This window comes from Podarcis muralis, chromosome 16, assembly GCF_964188315.1.
Source record: "Podarcis muralis chromosome 16, rPodMur119.hap1.1, whole genome shotgun sequence".
NCBI classification, from domain to species: domain Eukaryota; kingdom Metazoa; phylum Chordata; class Lepidosauria; order Squamata; family Lacertidae; genus Podarcis; species Podarcis muralis.
In genome coordinates this window covers 36,080,157-36,102,209 of record NC_135670.1, presented here as the reverse complement: position 1 = coordinate 36,102,209, position 22,053 = coordinate 36,080,157, and the positions used below count along the sequence as shown (strand labels likewise).

The window sequence follows — 22,053 nt, the reverse complement described above, 5'->3', positions numbered from 1 at the left end:
GGAAAAGAAGGAGGCATGGGAGCCAAAGGGTCTTCACCTCCCCTAATAAAATATTTGAGGGTGCTGCTGCCCCCTCTGCAGTTGATGGGCATTGCCATTCAAATGCTGTGTGTGCACTGTGTCATGTCATTGATTATGCAGGGTTAGGCTTACCTGCTCCCCCCAAAAATAAATATTTTATTCAAGTTGGCAGCTCTGGAAGGGAGAGGGATGCATGGCAGGCAACAGTGATGTGGGGGAAGGTATAAGACATTTTGGGGAGATGCTCTTTTAACTGCAGCTTGTATTTCAAGCCCCACCCCCAATTGACTTCGCTTCCATTGAAAATAGGGAGAGGAGAGGAGCAGGTGAAACATGTTCCTTTCTTCCATTTGGAAGGGCAAAGCCGTTCACCACTGGTAGCCTATTATTCTCAGATTTGGCTGACAGAAGCAGGTTAGCATTGGAGCTCATCAAGGCACCAGTGTGTTGATCCTACTTAATTCGCAGGTCTCTGATACTCCAACTGAGCCAGGGCAAAGCTTCCGAGCAGAAAGGTTCAGGTCGTGGCTTCTATGGAGATGAGGAATGTATAGAAGCCTCAATCTGGAGGCAAATCAAATAAGTAGGTGAGGCAGACACAGAAGGAATCTGCAAGGGGACACTCATTCCCCTCCCATGTCTAGAAACAGTCACTTGAACGGGGTCTATAAAGATGCTGCAGAGTGAGATAGTAGAATGGGCTGTGCCAATCTGAGCAGAAGGTGGGGAAGCTGCTGCTTTAGGATGCTCCCCACCATAAACAGAAATGGATAAATCCCTGCAGATTGAAAATGAGTGCATCAGTCCAGCCCAAGAAGTTGAGACTCCCCAATGCACAGGATGCACTTCTGTGCTCTCCTTTGTCTCCCTGCCCAACAAGCTATAAAAACCAGCTCAGGAGAAAGAAAAGAGAGTAGAATGGGGAAATTTTAATGGGCACTTAGGCTTGGCTCCTTTATCTTGGGCTGCTAATGGAGGATAGTGCAGGAATGTCCCCGAGTGAAATAACTCCTGCCTATTCTTCATGCTCCATTGAGGCTGGAGGAGACTTCATGGCTCCCAACTTCCTCCCCAATCCCTCCCTGGTTTGTGTTTTCTTGTCTATTCAAAGGTAGAAATGACCTCTGGCATAGAACCATGGCTCTTATCCATGATCGCTATCTGGAATCACCATGTTCCAATCCTCTATGTTTCTGACTACCAGGTGATGGGTGCCAACAGAAAAGAATAGTTGTTGTATTTGAGCCCTGCTTTTGGGCTTCTGGGAAGCAGCTGATTGACTAAATAAATAAATGGGATGCTGGACTAGAAGAACCTTTGGCCAGACCCAGCAAGGCTCTCACATTTCTTTTTCCTTGGGGTGGGGGCAGGAAAGGGAAATGGAAAATGTCAGGAGCTGCTGGTTCTGTTTGCAGCTGCCCCATGTGGTGAGCCACTGAACTGCAGGTGGCACCTTCTCAATGAAGTACCATCAGGCCCTGGACTGACTCCATCCACACAAGCTGAAGATTGGATCCTCCTGAACAGGAAGGAGCAGAAGAGGGTTTTCTGTGCCAGCAGAGCCTTGGTGAAGAACAAGGTCTCCCTGAGTTCTGATGCGCACATGTATTCTTGCTAATTCTTCAGTCCTGACTCTCTGGCTTGCTCCTTGACCCTGCCTCCTGGCTTGTCCTCTAGTTCCAGCTCACTCTTTGGTCCTGATTCCTGCCTTGCTCCTCTATCCTCTTTGATCTTGACTACTAGCTAGTCCCAGGTTGGTTGCCAACAGTATATGAATTAAAGCAGGTGTATTGTTCAGCTGGGATGCGGGTGGCGCTGTGGGTTAAACCACAGAGCCTAGGACTTGCCGATCAGAAGGTCGGTGGTTCAGATCCCCGCAACGGGGTGAGCTCCCGTTGCTCGGTCCCAGCTCCTGCCAACCTAGCAGTTTGAAAGCACGTCAAAGTGCAAGTAGATAAATAGGTACCGCTCCAACGGGAAGGTAAACGGTGTTTCCGTGCGCTGCTCTGGTTTCACCAGAAGCGGCTTAGTCATGCTGGCCACATGACCCGGAAGCTGTACACCGGCTCCCTCGGCCAATAAAGCGAGATGAGCGCCGCAACCCCAGAGTTGGCCACGACTGGACCTAATGGTCAGGGGTCCCTTTACCTTTACCTTTTACTAGCTAGTCCCACAGCTATTGGTTCACCAAAGATTGTTCCCATGGCCCAGCACTGTGTGTCATCTTTCTATTTGCACACTGAGAAACTCTCTGATGTTTAAAGAAGGCGGGGAGAGTTACAAGGAAAGTAACAGTCCTCTGATTGTGTTAAGGTCTTCTTACTTACATTTGGCGTACACAGCTTACCTCAGGAATGAGAATCATGCGACCCTCCAGATGTTGTTGGACTACCACTTTCCTTATCACTGGCCATGCTGGCTGAGGCTGATGGGAATTGGAGTCCTGCATTCCCCATCTCTGACTTAGACCCTTAGTCAACACAGTCATCAGCAAGTGACTCAAGCAGCAGTTACATCAGCCATAGGCAAACTCGGCCCTCCAAATGTTTTGGGACTACAGTTACCATCATCCCTGACCACTGGTCCTGTTAGCTAGGGATGGTGGGAGTTGTAATCCCAAAACATCTGGAGGGCCAAGTTTGCCTATGCCTGAGTTACATGGTGGCTACATCTCCCTTTCTCTTCTTCCCCATTTTCTTTCTCCAGGAGCATTTCACATTATAAGCAATTTGATTGAATTAAAGATCTGAATTAAAACATTTTTATCCCACTGTTCAGCAAAAAAATGGCTCCCAGAGCGGCTTACAAATGTCAATGAGAAGACAAATGGTGTTTTTTCCATGGGCTCTGCCTGTGTTCATCAGAACACAATATGATTGATTTGACTCAAGCAATGACAGAAGCCTGCTCAGATATGAGACGTTTCCTCATCGTGAATGACAGCACAGCCCAATACTGAAGGGGTGAAAAACTGGATACTTCCTTCACAGCTGTCCATTTTTGAACCAAATCATCTTCTTTTTCACATGTGGTGATGTGGGAACCTTTCAGTCCAGCAGGGCAAATCCTTAGCTCCCCCACCCCCAGCAAGGCCACTTTGACAGACAGGCAGAGCCACCCCCTGCCAATCACCTGACATCATGACATCAGGTAACACGTTTTTTCCTTCACAGCATAGCCTGAACTCAAGTTCCATTGCACAGGAAGCTTCAAGCCCCGTTTGTATCCGCTATACTCCATACTTCCCAGTTGGAAGCTCTGGAATGTAGCAAATTTCAGTGGGTCTTGGAGTCACTGCTGTTCAGCTGGCTGGCCCTGACTTTCAGTCAGTGACAGGCAGTATATAAATCTAATAGAATAAATAAATAAATAAGTCTCAAGAACCCAGTCCTTCAAGAACTGCCTCTTCCCACATGACCCAACCCAGACAATGTAATCATCATATGAGGCCCTTCTTTAAGTGCCCCCCCATGGAAGATTTGGAGAGCGGCAACACAAAATTGGGCCTTTTCGTAGTGGCACTTCACTTGTGGAATGTTCTCCCCATGGAGTGCCACCTGACACCATATTTATTTTGAGGCAAAGACATTTATCTTTACTTGGCCTTTTGGTCCTTAATTTGAAGGGTACCATTGTAGCACCTTTCTATGGGGTGGGGTCTGTAAGTCCTACTTTTTATCAGCATTGCTGTGTTTTTAGATTTTCATTAGATGTTCTTCATTTGTTTTAATGTAAATCGCTTCAGCTTACTTTGTGAGTAGCATTGACTGGGATTTGGGCACCTTACAGATTACCTTCTCCTGCACATGCTCTCCTCTATATTTTGTTCAACATCTGAGGTCCTGCGATGGACCCACAACTGCTGGAGTGGCCCCAGTTTTTTCTTCCCTTCAGCTGTGCTGTGCTGCCATTCAAAGTGATCTCACACTCTTCCCATCATTGCTGCCATCAAATAAATCATCCCAATATTTTTTTAAAGGACCATTGGCAGCAATCCTGTGAAAATGTTGCTTGTTTGCAGAGAGAATTGCAGAACTGAGAAAGAAAGAAAGAAAGAAAGAAAGAAAGAAAGAAAGAAAGAAAGAAAGAAAGAAAAGAGGAGGCGAATGTAACCAGGGCTACCATAATCTCTCCATGTTTATGACTTGTAATTAATGGGCTAGGGGGAGATCCATCACATCATGAAAGATTGAAGCTCTGCAGATGAGATGGTTTTCATCCATCTTCATTCCTTGATGGTAATTGGAGGTGCCTGTCGAAGAATCAGGGTGGGGGCGATTTATTGATGCAGCACGCCAGCGTGGCCAGCTTTGCAGAAACAGTTCTTTGAAGGACACAGTGCTACATCATTTCTTTTTTTCATGGATTCTACCATTCCCTTCAGCCCCAGCCAGCACAGCACTGGCTGAGGATCATGGGAGTGGTACTCTCGGGGGCCCCAAATTGGCAAAGGCTGCCTTAGACCATGAGTCACCAACACAGCACCCAAGTGCCCACAGAGGCACCCCCTAGTGCCAAAAAGGCCCCATTCCTTCCTGCTGTAATCGTGCTGGGGAGGAGCCTTCTACTGTAGCCAGTAGCTTTTTGTGATCTTCACTTTTCCTTCCCCAGCTGTGACCTCCCTGCCAAAAATGCCCATAGTGTTGCAACTGGATGTCAAATGGAGGAGGGACAGTTATGGTGGGGGGATGACACAGCCAGGAAGTATAGTCCTTCTCTCTTCAGCTGCACCCCCAAGCACACTAAAAACACCCCCACACCACAATTAGCCTTCAACAGAAGGATCATAGAATTGTGGAGTTTCAAGGGACCCTTGAAGACATTGAGTGCAACCCCTGGCAATGCAGAAGACCTCCCGCCCCTGTTTAAAAACCTCCAATGAGGTATTTGAAGATGGCTGTCACCACTCAGTCTCCTCTTCTCCAGGCTAAACATACCCACTCTCTCTACCATTCCTCATAAAGCTTGGTTTCCAGACCCTTATTAGTGATTCCTGCATTGCAGGAGATTGGACTAAATGACCATTGGGGTCCTTTCCAACTTAACATGTTGAGCATGCTAAAAACATTGGGCCCTTTGCCCTTTCTCTGCAGTGGCATGGTACGTTTCCCCCTCACCTGGTCTCTGCGAAGCATGCTGTGGACTGGCTTCAAAATGGAATATTAGCTGAGTCCCAGTTTCCCAGGGAACTAAACGCCCTTCGCTGTTGCCAGCAAAAAGCTTGAAATTTAACTGGAAGGGTAGCAATGCGCTTTGTTCTGAGCTGGGGTGGAACAAATCTTAACTGCTTGCAAACAACCTGGTAACATATGCTGGCATTATGATTGGACAGTACAATGGGACGCCATATGCCTTTGAATGCCAGGTGTTGGGGGTCACAAATAGAGACAGTGTTGTTGCACTTGGGTCAACTAATTCTAGTTTTGTCCCCGCCTCCCTCCTCCCTGCATGCAAGTTGGCTGACGGAGACTGAGATTGATCGCCCCAATGAACCAGCCTCTGTCACGCCTAAAAATTGGCCGCTGTTTCTTTAATGCTAAAAGACCTAAGTCAGCACGAGTCCGCGGCCTACAATGACTCGTGCAACCTTTCACCAAATTGTACCTGTATCTATAGAGTGGCCAATGTTAGTGTTTGGTGTGGGTTGGTTGGATGGTAGAAAGCTGGTTGCGTTTGGTGTGTGTAAAAGCTGTCAGTCATGATTGGAGAAGAAGACTTTTTAAGAATAAAAGCAGCCCTACTCTGCAAGAATACTCTTTCTCAAAGACTCTTTTGTGCCAACTAAGGTCTGGGGACTAGGCAAAGGAGTAAAAAGGAGGTCAGAACCTTTTCTTTTTCAAACACTGACAGCCTCCACTAAGACAGCTTCCTGTGTCCCTGTATCAGGTTTTAACTTGGATATTGATTTGGGGAAGGAATGTAGATCACTGGTAAAAGCATCTTCTTTGAATGCAGGAGGTCCTGGGCTCAATCCTTGGGCTGAGAAAATCCCTTGCCAAATCCTAGCAAGCAGTTTCCAGTCAGTATAGAAAGGACTGAGTTAGATGCTCCAAGGGTCTGATTCACTGCAAAGCCGTTCCCTGTGTTCCCATGAAAAAAAGAGAAAAAACACACCTGCTGTGTTTACAGTGATTTAGAAGAAGTGGCAGTAGCTCTGCTATAGGATTCCCCTCCTAAAAAAAATAAAATGAGGGGTTGCTTTGTTAATTAATATTTTGCTTCCTCCCTCTTTCCAGCTTTGATGAAAATGGATATTTTATTTATTCAATGTGGGGATTTCTACCCCTGCCTTCCAACACTTTTGCCGGGTGGCTAATAAAAACATATATATCTCAGGAAATACAATAAAAACAATTTAAAAGGAACCTGCAATAAAAGCAGTTGAGAAGAAACAATTTAAAAGGAACATATATCCAAGCAACAAGATCTATAGAGAGCAGGGCATAATCGTCAGCAGAAATAAAAGTTAAGTAATAAAAAGCTGCATAAAAACACTGACAAAGATCAAATGAGTTACTCTGGATTAAAAAATCATGGGGAAATAGACCTGGAAAGGTTTTGCAGGGCAGCAAAATGACATCGGTGAGGAGATGGTTCCATAATTGGGGTGCCACCATTAAAAAATGTATCAATCACAGTTTGGCTAAATGATCATTTAGATGGTCCTTTTGCTCCTGTTTCCAAGAAGAGGAAAAATGAAAATAGAATTATCTTTCCCCCCCCCCCTCCCCATTCACACCTATGCACATACATGCACACAAATACTTCATCTCAGAACTGTGAAGGTAGAATGGTACATAAGAAAAGCCGTGCTGGATCAGACCAAAGGTCTATCTAGTCCACATTTTGTTATCACAGTGGCCCATGGGAACACGAGAACATGGCTGCAATATCGCTCTCCCATTCATATTTCATAGCAACTGATACTTAGAAACATTTTATTGTGACTAATCCTAAAGGCAGTATACAGTGATCATGACTGGTAACCATTGATATCTATATCTGCCATGATTTTGTCTAGTTGTTGGACATCACTACATCTTGAGTAACCCATTCCATGTTTTAGCTATTTGCAATTTCGTTTGAGTTGATGATCCTTCATTTTAGTGCTAGGAAGCAGGAAAACCTATACCTATCTCTCCATGCAGCTGTGAGATGAAGGGCCCGTTTCAGACCTTGTAGTTAACCATTTCCTTTATCTTTTAGGAAGCAGTGGTCAGCTCTTGGATCCAGTTCAGCGATGGCTCAGTGACCCCACTGGACATTTACGACCCCAAAGACTTTTCCCTCTCGGCTTCCTCTCTCGATGAATCGGTCATTTCAGCCCACCAGAGCTCTGCTATGAAATGGCCAGTGGTTGCAGCAGAAGGCGAAGGACAAGGCACATTGGTCAAAGTGGACATGATGATCTCTGAAACCTGCCAGAAGTCCAAGAGGAAGAGTGTTCTCGCCGTAGGCAACGGTAGCATCAAGGTCAAGTTTGGTCAGAATGATGCCAACTCCCATGGGGCCGGCGATTACGATGCCGATGAGATCGAGAACCATGCGAGCGACCGAAGGCAGAAGGTGTTGGACCAAGAGCGGTATGGGCAAGACGGGCGGTACTATGGAAGCCCTTCTGCCGAACGAGAGGAAGTTTCCGTCAGGAAAGCTGGCACCACTGCAAAGTCTACGATCAAAAGCAAAGTCTTTAAGAACAGCCTGGATGGAGAAAAGCTGTCGGATGACGGACAGCTCCAAAACATCCCAATCGACTTCACCAACTTCCCAGCACAAATTGACCTTCCCAAAAGCAATGGTGGCACAGAGGACAGTGACCTTGTGCAGGCACCCAGGGGTCTCAGTGACTTGGAGATTGGGATGTATGCTCTGCTGGGAGTCTTCTGCCTCGCCATCCTTGTCTTCCTGATAAATTGTGCCACCTTCACGTTAAAATACCGGCACAAGCAAGTTCCGATGGAAGGGCAAACTTCCATGAGCCACTCCCATGACTGGGTGTGGCTTGGGAATGAAAGTGAGCTCCTAGAGAACCGAGTGGACGTCTCCCCCCAGCAGAACGAACGCACAACTAACATAGACCGAGGGATAGGCTTTGAGGAGAGCAACCAGCTCCTCAATGGCAGCACACCGAAAAGTATCCAGAGCCAAATCCATCGGTCGGCTGACTCAGGGGGCAAGCAGGGGGAAGGGCCGAAGGTCGATCCCCCTTTGCATTCACCCACCTCCAAGCGGAAGCGGGTGAAGTTCACGACATTTACCACCATCCCTCCAGACGATGGTTGCCCCACCATCAACTCCATCCTCAACTGCAATGAAGATGACATTAAATGGGTTTGCCATGACATGGACCTGGGGGAGTCGAAAGAGATAAGAAACTACATGGAGAAGCTCAAAGACAAAGCATAGCTTCAGTTGATGGGTTTTTTTATGGTTTAGCAACCACACCTTGATGCCTTCAGTTGAGTTGAGAGGGACTTGCGGAATAAGATGGATCTGTTTGTGCGTGTGTGAACTGTGGGGGGAACTGAACAGACTTACTCACAACAGATTATATATATATATATATAGTCAGGGAGAGGTATTTGCTAAAGATGTTCATGATGGCTTGTTCTTAGTCCCCCTCCCCAGATGGAATGTCCAACCATTTGGATAAGCTAACCTCCACCAAGCTGGTCCCCTCCAGACATTTTTGGACTACCAATTCCCCTCAGCCCCAGCCTGTACAGCTGTGCTGATGGGATTTGATAGTCCAAAACATATTGAGGGTACCAGCTTGGCAGAACTTGGGACAAGAAGCCCAAAGGAATTGAACTGACTAGTATGATGTACTGGGACAAGGTGAGGTTATGATATGGATGATTAGGCTGTCAAAGACAATTAAACACAAGGTACCAAAAGTATTCTTTTTTTTACAAAAAAAGGAAAAAAGATAATAAAAAAGAAAGAAAACTTCTTTATATTTCTAATAAAGCATCAAAAATATGATACTGAGACTCATGAAGAGACTGTCTGAAGGTAATAGTCATACAGTCGCTGCAGCTGGAGACAGGATGTGATGCCAGGCAGAGGAGAGACAATATTATTTTTCTTTACAGTTCAATTTTTTTAAAAAAAGATTGTGTCACATGCTGTACGTAGGGTCCCCCTCCCCTTTGTTCCCCACTCTTCTGCCTTTCATACCTTACTTTTCATTTTGGAGGGATGCAGCGGGTGGGGGGCAATAATTAACCAAGAAGTTTTTCTATGGAACAAAAATAATATCCCAACATTAGTTTACATATACTCTCAACACTTGAAGATGATCAACACAAGCACTTCATTTCAGTGTGGCATGCCTTTGGAATGCATGAATTTCATTAAGGGCCAGCTGATGGCTGGATCTGGCCCTTGAAGCAGCCTTTTCAGCCCTCACCACCCACCTGTCAACTATTAGCCCTTCCCACTTTGGACTGGGGTTCCCCCCCATACACACAATTTCACCTTCTATTGAGAAGAAGCTGGAACCGGTGGAGGATGGGGCACAAGGGTGAATGGGGCACTGCCCCACCAACCTCATTCTTGATTCCTCCGAGGCCCCCTGCCTGCCTTCTCACAGCCAGGGACTGGCCCTGGCTGTCAGCTTCTTCCTCCTAAGTCTCTATTTTGCAGTTATGGAGCTTAGTAGGGAGGAGGATGGGACAAACATGGAATTAGTTGGTGCCACCTGCCATTGGCTCAGGCGCCATCCATTGTGGCTTCCCTGGTGTCTGCCCTGCCAGTCCCAGAGCCACCACTGGCAAGGATGCTGGGTGCCTATTTCATGTCCATTTTTTTGTGTCAAAAGCTCTTGAACATTTTGCAATGGCAGAGTTAACCACTGTCATCCTCTCCAGAAGCACATGCACCTCTCAACCTGAATAATGAATGACCTCATCGTTCCTGACTGCATGTATGATGTACCTGTGAAGTATGAGCTGCTGGACGATCCCAACTCCATTACAGACTAAACCAGGGATGGTGCAACATGTGGCCATCTGGCTGATGGGCCCTGGAGTCCAACATATGCCAAGCATCACTTGGGCTACCCTTGGCATAAAGCCTTATCATCAGTAGACAAATGACACCGACAAAATGCTGCATAGGATCCTCTATGCGGTGGGTGCTTCCATTGTGATGTTCCCTTTGTGGTTTCATCCCAAGAGAACAGGAAATTAAACATGCTATCCATAAAAACCCATCAAGACTATCATGCGGGAGGCGAGGATAGAGAGCTCCAGTCTTTTCTCCAGCCCTAATCTGTATGCACCCCTTCATTGGGTTTGGGGAACCTGTGGCCCTCTAGACATCCTTGTATTCCAATTCCCAGCCCCAGCCAGGATGTCCAAAGGTCAAGGACCATGGGAGATGCAGTCTAGCACCATCTGGGAGGCCACAGGTTCCCCCTTCCCTGTTCTACAACTCTTCTCCCACATCTCATCATGGAGGCTGGTGTTTTAAGCCAAGCCAAGAGGTGGGGCCAGTCCTGCTCCAAACCTGGGCAAACCCCACAGTTTCCACAAGCTGAATGGAAGCCCAAAGACCTGATAAATGTAGGCTAAAGGAGAATTTGGGCATCCCAGGTGCCATGTGTTTTGGAAGAGGCGGCAATGGTCCCACACTCAAATCCTGGTTTGTAGAAGGAATCATTAAAATGATATGGCCCTTCCCTTGTAATGTCAGATCAGTCTTTAGAAGGGTGAGGAAATATATTGATGGTGTTCCAATTAGTGGCAACTTGGCTAACTTCTACTTGGGTGGGCAGGGGAGTTGCAACACTACAATGTTGGCATCCCACACCCCAAGAGCAGTGCTCTATTGTATCCATGCTGTGCATAAACTTTGGTCCTCAAGATGTTTCGGAACTACAACTCCCATCAGCCCTATCAAGCATAGCCAATGGTATGGGATGAGGAGGATTGAAGTTCCGCAACATCAGAACCAAAGGCTCCCTCCCGCACCCCACTACTGTACCCCCATAGGACTGAGTGGCAGTCATTCATAAATATGGGAGCAAGGAGAAAGGTGCATCACTTAAGTGGGGCTGGACCTTTTCCTTGTGGTGCTGCTCCACCCACTCATCTACTTAGCCCCACTTTTCTTTCTTGGTCACCCCACAGTGTGACAGAACATTGAAAACTGACTTAAAGATTCTTAGGATCTCAAAACAGATGTATTGTTTCAGCCTTCAGACTAGAACAATAAGGAAGTCCTGACAAAGGTAGGCATTGACCATTCCTGAACTATGTCCAGGAGGCAACTCTTTTGCAGCTGAGTGAGGGAGAAATGAACTTTCTAGTTTCATTTTCACAACCAAAGTTATATCCTAAAAGGAAAAAAAAAATGTTGTCATCTCCAGCACATGACTTCCAAGCATGAAGATGACTATTTTGCCTCAGAAGCATGGAAGCAAATTTCCAGTCCTCAAGGGTGAGGAAGTATGTGAGCAGCACCTGGGGAAATCTCAGACATTGGGGACAGCAGAATTCCTGGTGCACAAGATGGTGGCTTTCAATGCATGGTCCTTACCCCTCCATGATTAGTAAAACAAAAGACACCTGCAAGAAGATTTTGTAAGGCTCGTCTTTCCCCTTCTGCCCCACATGCTACAGAAGTGGAAGAGGAGGCATTTCACTGCTCCTTTCAGAATGTCAGGACAGAAAATATGAGTATCTGCAACCATAATGTCTAAACTTACCAGGATTTCAGGCAGGGTCCCACTCAGCCCTCCCTGGAGATGCCAGGGATTGAACCTGGTATCTTCTGCATGCAGTGCAGATGCTCTACCGCTGGACTATAGTCCTCCCCCTATTCCCAGCAGCTACCATAAGCCCAAGCCCAACCCTGGTGACCTCATGTGTGCAACTTTATGCCATGATATTGCATCACCCAGAGAAGGTTAGGCCACAACAGCAGGGCTGGCTCAAGACATTTTCACACCTGAGGCAAACCACAAGATGGTACCTCCTTCCCTTCCAGGGAAGAAGGGGTGAGTGAAGATCTACATCAGGAAACAAGTGGGGAACTAAGATCTACATTAGGATCTGCTGCCCCGGGGGATGCTGCTGCCTGAGGCAGTTGCGTCACCTTGCCTCATGGTTGGGCCGGACCCGCACAAGGGGAAAGTTGACACCAGGAAAAGAACTGCTGGCTGCTGCAGATGAAGCTCAGCAAGGTGAGAAGCAGGGAGTCCCACGTGCCCAGGACTGGAGCCTGAGAGGGACCTGGCAAGCAGGCAGGAAAGTGAGCAGAAACAGCCAGGTTTAGAAGCCAAGGAGCACCAATCAAAGCTGCCTGTCGCCCAATCAAAACCTTGGACTAAACTGGGGGGGGGGGTGTTAAAAAACAGAAGGTCAGAATAAACCAAGGTGCTGCCTGACTGAGTGGCGCTCCCCTGGTGGCAGGGAGGACTATCATAGCCCAGGAAAACATTCTAATTGCAGGTCCGAATGGCAAGGGGACGAAAGAGCACAGTTCCTGACATTCCAGGTTCGCTTCTTCCTCCTGATTCGCAGCAAAATCTTGAGATTTAAAGGTCTTGTCACTCTCTTCTGCATCTTTAGAAAGCTGCACCCTGTGTTGCCTGCTAAATAGGAACACACTCCGCTTGCCTTCATCAATTCCAATTATTATTTGAACGACTCGTTAAGTTTTATTTGGGTCCAGATTCCCTACCCCCCCTTTTGTTTGTCTTGACTGTCTGGGTGTGATGAAGCCCACCACCCTATAACATAGATCGACTTTTTTAAAAACAAAATTTGCCTAGTATGCATTGTAGACTCAAAGAATGTAATATTTATTTATATGTGTTATACAAATTGTAATTAAAAGGCTTTACATGGCTTGATCAGTAGGTTTGTTGGTGAAAGCGTGGAAATCAAATCAAAATCTTTTGCAGAGACGGATACAAGGATGCTTCAATGAAGTGGGAAAGGGGTGTTTGTGTGTTGCAAATAAGTGTCTTGTTTTATATGGAAATGTGTATGCCTGCAACCTGGCCATGGCTGGGGAAAGCTGTGGTTGTCCAGATGTCATTGAACTCCAGCTGTCATAAGACCCAACTCAAAGGGCCAAAGCTTAGGGCGGGTGGAAGTTGGTCCAACAACAACAGGAGGCTCCTATGGGTATGAAAAAGCATTTGCTTTAAAAAGTACTTCTTGTTTTTCCTGCCCTTAATCAGCTAGCAATGGTGTTTTGTGTTTGCACATACCTCTGGCAGCATTAAAATAAAATAAAAATTCAGAAATTTGCAGCCAGTGGCAGGGTCAAAAGGTGCCCAATATGTCCACAGACCATTAGGAACATAGGAAGCTGCCTTCTACTGAGTTAGACCATTGGTCCATCTAGTTCAGAACTGTCTACACTGGCTGGCAGCAGCCCTCAGGGTTTCAGGCAAGGAGCCTTCCTAGCCCTGTCTAGAGAGTGAACCTCGGACCTTCTGCTTGCAAATCAGATGTTCTACCACTGAGCTACCATCTGCTCCCCAATTAGTGATCCAGTTTGTGATCTAGTTAGTAGTTCTAGTAGGTCTACTTGGGATGCAGTAATCCTGCACTCTCAATAGGCTTCATTGGTTCTTGGAGATGTCATGTTCAGCTTGAGGTCAACAGCTTGATACCATGGGAAAGTGGTGTATTCATATGGTGTAGGGTATACCATTTCTGAGAATGATTATTTAGAACAATGATTATTTAGAACAATGGCCAATGGAATCTGCTCCATTTGGGCAAGTGGGACACTGCCCCACCAACTTCAGCCTGAGCCAGTGTGGTGTAGTGGTTAAGAGCGATAGACTCGTAATCTGGTGAACTGGGTTCGCTTCCCCGCTCCTCCACATGCAGCTGCTTGGTGTCCTTGGGCCAATCACACTTCTTTGAAGTCTCTCAGCCCCACTCACCTCACAGAGTGTCTATTGTGCGGGAGGAAGGGAAAGGAGAAGGTTAGCTGCTTTGAGACTCCTTAGGGTAGTGATAAAGCAGGATATCAAATCCAAACTCTTCTTCTTCTTCTTCAGTCTGCCATCAGCCAGCCCCCACCTGCCTGCCTTCTTAAAATACAGTGAACGCATCTGCTTGATATCAATAAGCAGGGAGTTTCAATGTGAGGGTGCTGCTGCCACACTAAATGACTGTGTTCTTACCAATGTGGCTTGGGTATTTTGTGGCACCTGTAGTAGTGTCAATTCTGCTGATTGAAGTGTTGAGTCTATGGACAGGGGTGCCAACTTGAATAAAATATTGCATGGGGGCAGGTAAGCCGTACCCCACATAACTGATCACATGACACAGTGGATGCACACCATTTGAATGGCAATGCCCATTAACTTTGGTGGAGTCCAGTCCCCTCAGATATTGGCTCCTATGTCTATGAGTTAAGGCAATCTCATAGGTAAACCCGTCTCAAGTTGCTAAGGGCTTTGTATACTAATAGTAACACTTTGAACTTGACCTGGCATTGCCTCATTGATACCTTATCTGTTACCTCACTTGACCCAAACAGCTAGGCCATATCAATCTGAAAGGATGGATTCTGTTCAATGGTGCTATCCAGGCAAGACTTGGGGGGGGGCAGAAGCCCAAGGCCCCACTGCACAGAATAAGCAAGAGGGGCCCAAAACGCTGGGATGGTTCACCACATTTTGAAGTGGGGGCTACGTTAAGACCATTTACTCCAAGAGCCTAAAATTACCTAACTGCCCCATTGATTCCGTTTCATCAGACTGCATATCTGCATCGTAAAAGCAGAGGCCTGGTCTTGGTTACCACAGGCTGATGACACACACACACAAACACCATACACAGCATTCACAGGGGAAGCACAAAACACTCTAATAGGTCCCTGACCCCCATTAGCATGTAAGTGAGGTTGAACACAGTGATTCATGTCCTTGGGAAAGTATCAGCAAGCCCAAGTCTCGCCAAGCAGCTCCTGCAAAGTCCTGCTATCCATCACTGAGATGGCACAATGAATGATGAACTGCTCAAAAAAGTCACTTGTGGCAGAAACAAGGTTTTCTGGAGCTTTTCATGTCGAGGATGACTGAGAGAATGAGCTTGATGAATGGCGATGCCAGTGGGAACCTCGGCTGTCTGCCCTGCCCTTCCGCCATATTTTCCACCACTGAGCAATAAAGTGTGTGAGAGCAATCTGTGAAGCTCCAGGAGATTCCAAGTAGGGCCAAGTATTCAGAGTTTTCTTTTTCTTTTTTTAAGAAGGTGCTAGCTTTGGGGCAGCGGGTACACTTGTCATCTGTGATTTGGGTTAATGCTTCACTCAGTTTTGTAGAGTGATCCCACCCAGTCAAGGATCCCCTAGGGAAGGAATCGCCAACCACTTAGAGCCAATTTTGAAACAGGTGACGCTGTGGGTTAAACCGCAGAGCCTAGGACTTGCTGATCAGAAGGTCGGCGGTTCAAATCCCCACAATGGGGTGAGCTCCCATTGCTCGGTCCCTGCTCCTGCCAACCTAGCAGTTCGAAAGCACGTCAAAAGTGCAAGTAGATAAATTTTTTTTAAAAAAAAAGATCTTTATTAAAGTTTCAAAATGTTACAAAGATAAGAAAAAGAAAAAAAGAAAAAAGAAAATACAAAGTACAGAAAAATAAAAACAGTTAAAAACAAATCAATCTTTCCATATCTTGTCTTTCGTTTGCTTGTTTCCCTGACCTCCTCACACCTCCCTTTTTTGTATTTCAGTTCAATTAGTTAATTCAGCAAATCCTTTCCCTCTTTGTTTTTATCTTAATCCTTTATCTTAATATATTATAACTTTAGATTATCACCTGTTAACAATCCATTTTTACATATTCCTTTATAACATTGGTGCTAAAAACCACTTAACTTCATTCCGACATCATTCTAACATTCATTAATTTTGCAATATTTCTGTAAATAGTCTTTAAATTTCTTCCAATCTTCTTCCACCGACTCTTCTCCCTGGTCTCGGATTCTGCCGGTCATTTCCGCCAGTTCCATATAGTCCATCACCTTCATCTGCCATTCTTCCAGGGTGGGTAGATCTTGTGTCTTCCAATACTTTGCGATAAGTATTCTTGCTGCTGTCGTGGCATACATAAAGAAAGTTCTATCCTTCTTTGACACCAATTGGCCGACCATGCCCAGGAGAAAGGCCTCTGGTTTCTTCAGGAAGGTATATTTAAATACCTTTTTTATTTCATTATAGAACATCTCGCAGAAAGCCTTAATCCTTGGGCACGTCCACCAAAGGTGAAAGAATGTACCTTCAGTTTCTTTACATTTCCAACATTTATTATCGGGCAAATGATAGATTTTTGCAAGCTTGACTGGTGTCATGTACCACCTATATATCATTTTCATAATATTCTCTCTTAAGGCATTACATGCCGTGAACTTCATACCTGTGGTCCATAACTGTTCCCAGTCAGCCATCATTATGTTATGTCCAACAAAAGTGCAAGTAGATAAATAGGTACTGCTCAGGCGGGAAGGTAAATGGTGTTTCCGTGTGCTGCTCTGGTTCGCCAGAAGCAGCTTATTCATGCTGGCCACATGACCCAGAAGCTGTACGCCGGCTCCCTCGGCCTATAGAGCGAGATGAGAGCGCAACCCCAGAGTCAGTCACGACTGGACCTAATAGTCAGGGGTCCCTTTACCTTTAAACTGTTGTGGACACCACCACATAATGGCTGCTCTGAGAGCCTTGTAAGCCTCAAAATGGCTGCTGTGGGGGGCCTAACTAGTCACAGAGCACAAGCCTAACTACATTTAAACCCATGGTTTAATTAAAATTTAAACCTTAGTGAAACATAAGGACCATAGTTTTCCTGCAGCTGAGGTCAACCATCGAAGGCCACATTCACACCATACATTTAATGTACCACAATACCATTTCCCACAGTCATGGCCTCCCCCAAAGGATTATGGGAACTGTAGTTGGTTAAGGGTCAAACTTTGCATATTCAAGGCTATTTGAAATATGGCAACACATTCAGTTTTGCAGTTTTGAGTCTGAAAGTCTCAAATATCAAAATGTTGAATGTGGCTGGACAAGGGGAATATAATTGTTGAGTAGATGAGCACTTTAGACTAGCTACTGGTTGGCTTGATTTTTGTCAGGTATCTAATGCAAGTTACCAGTGGTCAGTTCCTCAAGGCCACAGTCCCTGTCAGCAATCTAAAACTGCCGGATAAACTAAATGCCAGTGTGTACCAGCTACCCAATACCTTCAGCTACAAAATACTTTTGCCGGTCAGCTATTAAATGCCCTACTCCTGCTCACACTCCTGCTCACATATTCATATGGACTTATCTGAACAGAATCGTGAGTGGATGCTGGAACTACAATTCCTGAGATCTTAAGGGGGGGGGGCGTATTTAAAGTGAGAATATTGAACGAACAGTCCTCCTGTTGCCCAACAGATATTCCCTGATGCTGTGGATGGAACATAATGCTTTTAAGCAATGGATCATTCCTCCCCGCTCCTCGCCCCTCCTTCCATCAGAAGTCATTTTAAGTCAATGCAAATATAAATTCTCTTCTCAGCAGGGGAGGAAGCCGTTGGGCTGTGAAATATCATTTATTTGAGAAATTCGTGTTGGGTCAAAATGTCGAGATTTGCATTTCTGAAAGTGCCAGCATGTTGAAACTCTGGAGGGGGCCCAGCAATGAGTGGATAGAGCGTCTAGGACGGCATCGCTCTCGGCAAATGTATCGGAGCTCCCCAGACGAGGGACTCAGGAGGCCCAGGAGTTGTAGAACTGCAAAAGGATATTAAGAGTCTCTTTCAGCGAGCTGAGATGAGATAATTATCTGTTAAAAACGTGTCGTTACAAGGTGGCATACCGTAGCTTTGAATCTGAAGAGTCCGGGAATTTCAAGAATCTCCCTTGCAACAGCATTACGTGTGGGGATTGTGCCAAAGGGGGAACCACAAGTGTCCATGCATCCAGAGTGAGGTCAGTGGGCCATCCATGTGGCTGGAATCGCCAATCTAATCGCAGGCTTGTTTTGGAGTTTTCTTTTAGGAGCAGCGCAGAATTCCTAGCAAGGCCTGGACCCTTGCAGGACATCCTTTTCCTACAGTGACCCCAGCCAATCAGGAAAGTTGTAGTGAATGTGACTGGGAATGCCTTCGTTCTTTGCTGTGTTTGTAAAGTCACAATGATGTCATCTCCTCCAGACAATGGAGGGTAATGGAGCTGAAGGGACAGAGGTTCTGGGCCAGGAAGTATCAGGATATAAGAGTAGTTGGAGGACAAGGCTACCAAGGTCTTTGAAGGTAAGAGCAAGGAACACGTGTTGGGTAGGTTTGAGGGGGGAAAGAGGATGCAGTGGGAAGTCAGAGAAGAGAAGAGGGCAGTAGTCCAGGCAAGAGATAATCAGTGCAGGAAGCACTTTTTGACAAGGGGAAAGAGAGGAAGGGAAGAGAAATATCAAAGGAGAAGTAACAAGATGACGGGATGCGGGTGGCGCAGTGGGTAAAAGCCTCAGCGCCTAGTGCTTGCCGATCGAAAGGTCGGTGGTTCAAATCCCCGCGGCGGGGTGCGCTCCCATTGCTCGGTCCCAGTGCCTGCCAACCTAGCACTTCGAAAGCACCCCCGGGTGCAAGTAGATAAATAGGGACCGCTTACTAGCGGGAAGGTAAACGGCATTTCCGTGTGCAGCTCTGGCTCGCCAGATGCAGCTTGTCACGCTGGCCACGTGACCCGGAAGTGTCTCCGGACAGCGCTGGCCCCCGGCCTCTTGAGTGAGATGGGCGCACAACACCAGAGTCTGGCAAAACTGGCCCGTACGGGCAGGGGTACCTTTACCTTTACCTTAACAAGATGACATTGTGGCAGATGGAATATGGGTGGCAAAGGAAAGAGAAAGAGAGGAACGAACGATAAAGCCAGTGCTGTTTATCCACTTTGAGATCCAGAATTGTACCATGGTGCCTCCAGTTATATCATGTGCCATGTCCAAGCTGCAGCCACCAGCTAGGCAGAGGTTCCCAAATGTTAATGAAGACGCTTCTGTTTTTGGCACCAGGAATTGACTTCATGCTTCTGCATTGCCTGGTCACTAATCCAGTGGGAAATGTCACATCTTTGTGATCCACAGGTTGCCCACCACTGAGAAAGGGACAGTAGTTCTTGGTTCCCCATGCAGGAAGTACACCAAGGCAGGGCAGGTTAAGGCAAGGGTCATAACATTGGATGGAGTAAAATACGTATATAGCAGGGGTCTGCAACCCGCGGCTCCGGAGCCGCATGTGGCTCTTTTACACCTTTGCCGCAGCTCCGGGGTGGATACTAGCGAGGGGAGGAGGCGCATTGTGCGCCCCGACACTCCCCAATGTGGCGGGCGCTGTACTGGCTGTGACGTCGCATGGGGGCAGTGTGTGCGTTAGTCATGCACCGTCCCGACGTCACCTTCCCACCCACTGTCAGATCAGAAGGCAGTGGCATGCATGCTTTAAATGTCGCAATGGTTTTGCGGCTCCCAGGTGTTTTTTTCTTCGGAAACGGGTCCAAGTGGCTCTTTTTGTCTTAAAGGTTGCAGACCCCTGGTATATAGGTTCAGTACCATGGATAGAGCTTCTGGAGCTAAGACCAAGTTGTCTTAGCTAGGTACTTCTCAGAATTTGATGGTGCTGCAAGGCAAGGGGATAGGCCCTATCAGTGGCGCAGCATGGGGGGGGCACAGGGGCAGTTGCTCCAGGTGCAAAATTGTTAGGGGTCCCAAAATTTCAACACCAGGTGCTGCCTCATTACAGCTGTGTGCTTCTGTCACTGGGCTCCATTGAAAACAGCTTCTCCACGTGAACCAGGAAATGACCTCTCCTGACAATGGAACGACTCTTCTTTTCTTATCTGTTCGGCTGTGATCTCCTGAGTGATGCAGACACCATAAGGCAGTTGAATGCACATGTGTATTCCATCCATTTCCCTCCCAACCCCCCAGGCACTGGCAACCCTCGCTGTGCCTCTGGTCCCCATTACTGCCACCCACTGACTATAACATTATTAATTCAGAATTAAGGCAAAGGTAAAGGTACCCCTCCCCATACGGGCCAGTCTTGCCAGACTCTAGGGTTGTGTGCTCATCTCACTCTATAGGCCGGGAGCCAGCGCTGTCCGCAGACACTTCCGGGTCATGTGGCCAGCGTGACAAGCTGCATCTGGCGAGCCAGCGCAGCACACGGAACGCCATTTACCTTCCCGCTGTTAAGCGGTCCCTATTTATCTACTTGCACCCGGAGGTGATTTTGAACTGCTAGGTTGGCAGGCGCTGGGACCGAACGACAGGAGCGCACCCCGCCGCGGGGATTCGAACCACCGACCATGCGATTGGCAAGTCCTAGGCGCTGAGGTTTTACCCACAGCGCCACCCGCGTCCCTACAGCGCCACCCGCGCTGTATTACATCAGAATTACATCACCATAAAGTACAGTGGTACCTCTGGATGCGAACGGGATCTGTTCTGGAGCCCCGTTCGCATCCTGAAGTGAATGCAACCCGCGTGTGTGCGTGCGAGGGTCACGATTCACTGCGTCTGTGCATGCTCATGATGTCATTTTGAGCGTCTGCGCATGCATGAGCAGCAAAACCCAGAAGTAACGCATTCCATTACTTCTGGGTCACCGCAGAGCTACTTTAACCCGAGGTATGACTGTATCTGGTATCTCATAAGAATCACCATAAAACTTACACAAACTTGTTCCATTAGTACAAAGACGTTAGGCTGGGCAATGGAACTTCCTGTTCCTCTCCTTTCTCTGCATGCTCCATGCACCCCTTAAATCTGCTCTGCGGTTTTCCCTAATAGTCCAGAGCACATTTTGGTAAGGTACAGGGTGTGCACAGGGAGGGAGGGATGTTCCATTTGCAAGCACAAATCCTTGCTCTAACAGAACAAGTGCATTGGATACTGCCTATGGTTCTCTTGTCTTGCTCCCAGATAAATTTGTATTGAACAATATTTGTTTTTTGGGGGAAAACACACACACTGATCTTGACTGAACTAAAAGCCCCCACTGCTGTCATTAATCACATCATGTTCAAGCATACATGTGCAAACCTCTGCCTGTCTAGGAAACAAACCCAAAGAATTTGTTGTTCAATGGGTCATGATTAATTTCCAGTGCCACCAAAACCAGCTGCACACTCACAGCCAAAATTATACTAATACTAAAAGCGATTGGCCAGCAAACATCATGTCTCAGAACTTGAAATAACTGGACCAATTTGGCATCATTCGGAGGCCCTCAGGTCTAGAACTGGCTGTTCTGGGCTCATTTCCAGAAGGGAGCATTCAACTCTAATGAAGTCAAATTGAAATGGAATCCATTGTAAGAAGAACATCATTCTGTTAAGACTTCAGGGTTATTAAATTATTTTGAAAGTAAGTAATGAGGGAAACTAAGTCGACAAGTGCTACTGAAGGCCTCTCAAAGTTAGAATTTAATTGTTTAGTACTCAAATCGCATGAGAAGGGATTGTCATATGGCAAGGGTTGCCAAACATTTTGGACTAGTGGGCACATTTTCACTTTTGAAAGAGTTCCGGAGGCACCAGTCACATAATGGCTGCCATAGAGGGGGTGTGGCATAACACAAAATGGCTGCTGTGGGGCATGGCATAACACACTATTAGAGAGATGGCCATGCCCAACAACCTGGTGTTTGTCATGGGAAGTTAACTATGTCCTGCTGGGCCTGATTGTGGAGATCACAATTGTGCTGTAAACCACCCTGAGATCTGCAGATGGAGGAGGGTAAACTGGATAAATAAATAAGTAATAATAATAATAATAATTTTTTATTTATACCCTGCCCTCCCCAGCCAAGGCCGGGCTCAGAGCGGCTTACAAGCAATAATAAAAACAAGATGAATGATTACAACTTAAAAACAAAAATAAAATACAAGTAGATAAACAAATAAAAGCAAGCAAGCAAGCAAATATGCAATTTCTTGTTTCACGGAAAGTACTCAGAAGGAACTGGCACATTTTGCCCCATAACCTTCTTTCTAGGAGGGCTGGAGGCTTATTT

At 46.6% G+C, this 22,053-nt stretch overlaps 1 protein-coding gene across 2 annotated transcripts in view; it reads left to right on the top strand.

The window, feature by feature from the left end:
* LOC114586989 (transmembrane protein 132C) overlaps positions 1-12,878 on the top strand; it is a 262,927-nt gene extending 250,049 nt beyond the window's left edge. For both annotated transcript variants that reach the window (XM_028710869.2, XM_028710870.2), the window contains exon 9: positions 7,228-12,878. In XM_028710869.2, coding sequence (XP_028566702.2) covers positions 7,228-8,427 — 1,200 coding nt within the window. In that variant the 3' untranslated portion in view covers positions 8,428-12,878. The remainder of the gene's footprint in view (positions 1-7,227) is intronic.
* The last annotated feature ends 9,175 nt before the right edge of the window (positions 12,879-22,053 follow it).